The 6,337-nt window shown below is 41.3% G+C and overlaps 1 protein-coding gene across 1 annotated transcript; it reads left to right on the top strand.

The window, feature by feature from the left end:
- The first annotated feature begins 1,677 nt into the window (after nucleotides 1-1,677).
- On the top strand, nucleotides 1,678-4,760 carry LOC119781601. The gene is made up of 5 exons (XM_038282155.1): nucleotides 1,678-1,952; nucleotides 2,024-2,128; nucleotides 2,289-3,366; nucleotides 3,482-3,544; nucleotides 3,708-4,760. Exons 3-5 carry the CDS (start codon nucleotides 2,470-2,472, stop codon nucleotides 4,758-4,760), a joined length of 2,013 nt encoding a protein of 670 aa, XP_038138083.1. The 5' UTR covers nucleotides 1,678-1,952; nucleotides 2,024-2,128; nucleotides 2,289-2,469.
- Nucleotides 4,761-6,337: the final 1,577 nt, after the last annotated feature.

Raw genomic sequence — 6,337 nt, 5'->3', positions numbered from 1 at the left:
ACTCTCTGGAAAACACCTATGAAAGAGGCAATTGATGGCTTGCTCCATAAACACCATGGGGAAAAAGATCTTTGAAGGCTGTGGATCAGTAATATGCAGTCATGGTTCGTCGGGCTGCCATGAATCCCAGCAGCCTATTTCATCAAACAACCAAGCAAGCCACAGATCTCCCGGTATGTGAAGCACTTGGCAAAGCTCCTGAACACCAGTTCTTCAGTGAACACAAGCCCCAAAAAACTTGTGGAAACCCAGGAACTGTGGCACACTTTAACTGAGGGAAGTCAGTCCACCAGTGTGCCTGTCACCACAATCAAGCCAGCAGTCTTCAACCCACCTGCACCTGCTTTGTCCATACCCATCACCCAGGTTTCCTTGGAAAAAGTTGTGGAGGGGATTTTGAATAAGCAGCAGCAACAACAGCCTGAGCAGAAGAAAAGACAGACAAAGACTTGTCTTTTCTGTGGACAGACAAAGTCTCGTTATGAGACTGATGGTTCCTCCATTCGTTTTTTCTTCCAGCAGGGACCTGTTAGCTATTTCTACTGCTCAAAAAAAGTACATGACACTTACGCTGCTGAGGGACTTTCCATCCAAAACATGTCCTTTGAAGAATTTTCCTCCACAGAATTCTTTAAAGGGAACTGCAGGAAACAAAGAAACGGGTTGAGGAAAAAACAGAAAAGAAGAGAAAAAGGACAGAATCCCAGCCAACAGGCTGACTTTGCAGATTTTGCCGCAAAGACCTGAAACAGGGGCCAAACAGTCTACACATTCACATTGGGTTCCCTGGAGTGCCAGGAAATATATATATTGTCCATCTAAAATTCTGTCCATTTACCAGTCACATGGTATGGTGAGGGAAATGGGTTGGAAGGAGTTTTCAGAGTCTCCTTTCTATGAGGCAGAAAAAAAGCGGTGGGTGGCTGAGAGGAAAAAGTAAAGCACATGATTCTGTAAAGTTTATCTAGGTATTTTTGTTATTATTCTAAAAGTTCAAAAATGTCTACAAAATAATCTGAATATACTGTAAATATGGGAGGTTTACAAATGTAAATATTTCAGCATGCCATAGCATTTGTTCTAGGTTTTTTTCCCCCGACATGCTTTTCCTTTTGAACACTACATTCTAATATATAGAATGTATATTGTATATAGCATATATAATGTTATTCACATATATGTGTATATATATATATGTGTGTGTGTGTGTATGTGTGAATTTGAACAGTTGCTCCCTCTTTTTGAATAAAAAAAAAGAACAAATTTGCTTGGTTTAATTGCACATAGTTAAACAATTTACACAATGCTTAGATCTACCATAAAGATCTCTGTAGAAGAAAACAGATATTGAGGTAAAAGCAAATGTATCACGTTGCTTTCTGGTAAGGTTTTAAAATACTTACTGGTTTCAAGACACATCAAGAAAATCCTATTCTAAGTAAATGTAAAATAAAGGATCATTATAGCTGCTTAGTTCAAGAACGGGGAGCGAAAATAGTTAAGCCTAACTCTCTTAACTTTTCGCATTCATTCTCTATGGTAGTTCTTAACACTACGGATGTAATGCACTGTTTGACCACCAGCGGGATTTTGGGGGCGCTGTTTCCACGTCTTCGCTTTCTGCGATTACAATAAGGAAGAACTTTAAGCCTAAAAAGAAAAGTAAAAGAAAAATAAATGCAATGATTTATAAAAATGTATCATTCATTCAAATGAGATGGTGACCCACCATATAATTAAATAAGCTAAAGAATTACAAATCATTTATCATATCACACCCACATGTTATTTGATTACCTCCATTGTCTTTATATGTATTTTGTCAAGAAGACATATGTGGGTAATGGTGGTAAAAATATATTTTTCTGCTTCAGGAAACTTCAAAGCAACGGCAGCAGTCTCGAAACCAGACCAAGCTGGTGATTGCAGCACCCCTGTCACTCCTACATCAGGTGGATAAATGCACATCTGCGTGCATTTGATCTGTTTACAGAATACTAAGTTTCAGATTTTTTTTCCACAGCTTCTTCGAAGCGTCCTGCACCAGTACCTCCAGAGTTGCTTGCTCTCAAAATACCATTAAGCAAGACCACACCACCCTTAAGACCAGAGCCTGTTTTGGGTCTCAGTGAGTACATTATTTCAATAATAAAACATATAATCATCATTGATACTTTTTTTTAATTATACTTACCTACATTATACAATTTACCTCCCAGGAACCCCTGCAGCATCCTCAAGGTCCTCTGCATCACATTTCAAAATGTATTTTTCTGTTTATGTTTCAGGGATTGTTGTGCTGCATTCAGGATCCCAAACCCTGAACCACATGAACACCTGCTGTGGGACTCCTGGAAGACAACAGATGCTGCAGTAGCTGAGGCAACTTCTGGAAGCCTCACCAACAGCTGTGCTTCTAGAAGGAAGTACAACAGTGAAATTAGCATCAAGCTGGACTTGTTTCACTGTATGCGGCGTTTCTCCAGAGAGTGCACTTCAGAACATCATCCGCTGTACAGCACATTCTGCAAATTCCTGTCAGCAGCGTTCTGTGTAGTTGACCAGGCAGACCTGCAGAGGCTGCGGCAGGCCTACATTTTCTGTGGGATCGAGCCACCAAACCCAACAAAGCAGCACATTAGAGACCACTGCCGCAACAAGATCCCAGGTCCTGCAGAGTTGGTGGAGAGAGTGGAAAGTGTTCTGCAGAGATTTTACTCAGAACGTGATCCTGATGGGGTGCCGCTTTTCAAACCCTCCATGCTGAAAGTGTGGAGAATTCAAAGGGTTCACATCCTCCGTGGCTGTTTGAGTGACCCAGAGGTTGGAGAAGGAGTCCTCTACAGACACGGAGGAACCATACAGTTGAACCACGTTAAGGGGGAGAAAGCGGCAGTACCTGTGTGGATCCCTGTGAGGGGAACTTCTCAGCAGGAGGGCTTTCATTTCCACCAGGCCAGGTGGGTCACTGGGACGCAGGTGTCCACTGAGCTCTTCCAGGCACAGGGGATGATGGGAATTGCTCGGTGGAATTTTCAGCGCCTTGTGGACCTGAAACAGCCGGATTTGAAGCTCCCTGCAGTTTTTGACCCTGTTCTGGTGTCAGACCTGAACAGACTCGCTCAGGAAATTATAGGCCAAACCAAATATCCAGCTTTACACATTTCCAACAGTGATACAGGAGAAAGGTTTGGTCTGCAGTACCTGGAGCCAGGCTGTCGCCCTGTCCCCCTGAACTGGGACAAAAATAAGTCCCAGAAAGTACCCCCAGCTGAGGATGAAGCTTTTCATTACAAGGAACCAAAAACTGAATGTGAGATTTTCATCGATCCACTTGAAGAAGTGAGGGAGGAGCTCTTCGTTCAGGTGAGATTGATTCTTTCATTTCAAATATTCCACAAGCAATTAAATAAATCTTTTATGCAAATATTGACTAACAAAAAAATTAATTTCTTAGTTTTACTTTGCTTTTTTGTTTCAGGGGGGCACTGCTGCTGTGGCTACATTAGGCTCACAAGGTGGGGTCCAGCAAAGCCCCAAAAAGGTATTTTTCATCACATTTTGTCACCACTTTAATAAAACTTTGTGAGGAAAATCCTGATATTTTTAAATTTTAGATTCTAATGGCTGCAGAAATGAATTGCCCACTGAGGACTAATAAAGTTTCTTTCTGAATCTAAACTTTAATGTCTCTTCCTCCATTACAGACACCAGTGACACCTCTGCTTCCTGCTGCCTCTCCTCGAGCTGCCCGCAAAGGTCCCATCAAAGCAGGTGGTCTGATCTTTGTGCTGGACCACTCCCGGTGGACACAGCCCATGAGGGATAAGATTGACCAGCTTCTACAAAAGCACCATGGGCAGAAAGACTGCCTCGTTAAGGTGGATGCTGAATATGCTGTTTGTGTTCAGGCTTCCCAGAAAGACCCAAACAGCCTTTTGCACCCGACCACCAAACACCATATTTCGCGTTACGTGAAGCATCTAGCCAAGATGAAAAACACAAAATCATCTTTAAACATCAGCCCAGAGAAGCTTCTAGAGACGCAACAGCTGTGGCATCATCTAACAGAAGGTAGTGAGACTGTTAGTGTTCCAGTAGTCACTATTCCACCTGCAACTGTGAACCCCCCTACCATTAAGCTCCAGGATGCTCCACTAACGAAAGCACAAATTGAGCAAATGGTGAAGGAGATTGTGCAACAGCAACAGCAGCAGAAAGATCAGCAGCCCATGAAGAAGAGAACTAGGAACTGTCTAGCATGTGGCCAGCCAAAGTCCCGTTTTCAGGGTGACGGCTCCTCTGTTCATTTCTTCTATCAGTCTGCAGAGGTAAAGTATTTTTACTGCTCACAAAAGGTTTACCAGACCTATGTGGCAGAGGGCCTGTCTGACCCTCGAATGTCATTTTCTGACTTTGCGGACACACCATTTTTCGCTCGAGAGCTGGAGGCTGCAAAACAACGCGCAGCTGAAGTAAGACGGGTGATGGAGGAACGGGGAAAAAGGAAGGCCAAGGAGGAGCAGCCTGCTGGGCGTCTGTGCAGGTTCTGCCACAGACCTCTCAAACAAGGCCCAAACAGTTCCCATGTTCACACTGGGTTCCCTGGTGTGAATGGGAAGTACATTTACTGTCCTGCAAAAGTCCTATCCTTGTACCAGTCCCAGGGAATGAAAGGGGAAATGACATGGGGGGAGTTTTCTCAGTCCTCTTTTTATGAGGCTGAAAAGGAGAGGTGGGCTGCCGAAAAGGACAAATAATTGCAGATAAGTCCTATAGTGCGGTGTAAATATTAATTAATTTCAATGAACAATGTACAGTTTGATATGGGGATTTGTTACTGTTCCAAGTGGATTTTTTTCCATTCATTTCTACTTTTTCCACTTGAAATACTAAAAGTTCTAAAATATTTGTAACACATATTGTAAATATTTTTTCTTACAACTATTACATTATATATATAGTGACATTTTGATACTGTATTTTGTTTACATTTGTAAAGAAAATTCAATTTCATTGCATCTTTGCCTTACATTAATACCTGTACTTAATTCTGTACATATGTTTAGATAAGAAAATATTTTTTCACGTTCAGATTGTAATAAATAATTTAATTACTACCATGTGGTCATTCTTAAATTTTATATACATATGTATGTATGTATGTATGTATATGCACCCCTTCTAGTAACAACATTTAAATAAAAAGGTGACTGTGACTTACCTTCACAGGTTATATGTATAAACAAACATACTCCACATTAAAAGACCTGATAAGATTAATCATTTATTAATAAACTAAAAACGCAAAAAAAAAAAAAAAACTGTATAGGACATTGATATATTCAGATAGGCATGCAAATGCAAAATATAGTTAAAGAACGGTAAAAACATTGTTGTGCAATTAATTTGCATTATTGACTTGCTTTCCATGTAGTAAGACATAGTACCTGAAATATAAAACATAATCAAGGAATCATTTCTTTGTAAAGGGACAACAAAGTTTGCTACCACCGGGAATCGAACCAGGAACCTCAGGTTTTTAGGCTTTTGGTGAACTACACCTATATTCGGCTGGCCCCCAGGTGACAGGCGGGGATACTCACCACTATGAGGCCAGTCGCGTATAGCTGTAAAACGCTGACAGCCTGAAAAAATGTGGTGTGGGTTCGAATCCCAGTCTTGGCATTAACCTGTATTGATTAACCCAACCTTTTCTGTTTGTTCTGATTATGTTCCAATCAATAATATTCTAAAGAAATCATGCTGCTACTAATGAAGTGTTTATTATTATTTTAAAGGATGAAAATGCTTAGATTTCAGTAGAGACCGGGGTTCAATTCCCCGACGGGGAGTGTTCTAACTTTTTTATTTTAGTTTACCCTTTACAAGACCTTATATAGACCTTAAAGGAATAGTACACCCAAAACATGATTAGCCTTAATTTTCTACTCACCCCCATGCTGAACAACACTCTGGAGTACTTTTTTGATATCTCAAATGCATCTGGAGATCTGGGAGGCTTCTTGCTGTCTGCTGACATTCAAATAATGGAGGTCTATGGCGCCCGAGGCAGAAAGGTCCATAAAAGTCCACAAAAAACGTGTCAATATTCCTCCATACTGCTCGTCCAATGTATTCCAAGTGTCCTGAGTGGGTAGCATCCAGAATTTACTCGAAACGAAGTCATTTAGAATGTTTTTAGAGCATAAACAGTAGTGTATAGGATTTCCTGAAAGCGCGCACATGCGCGCTCACGAAGCTACGGAAGCCGGCAGACCAAACCAGCGCATTCAGCTCGGCAAAGAACTCATGCTCTTCCTCAACACTGAAGTCC

Source organism: Cyprinodon tularosa, unplaced genomic scaffold (genome assembly GCF_016077235.1).
Source record: "Cyprinodon tularosa strain WSP-4 unplaced genomic scaffold, ASM1607723v1 ctg18, whole genome shotgun sequence".
In the NCBI taxonomy this organism is placed as follows: domain Eukaryota; kingdom Metazoa; phylum Chordata; class Actinopteri; order Cyprinodontiformes; family Cyprinodontidae; genus Cyprinodon; species Cyprinodon tularosa.
The sequence above is the reverse complement of the archived record's forward strand: the minus strand, read 5'-3'. Positions and strand labels throughout refer to the sequence as shown.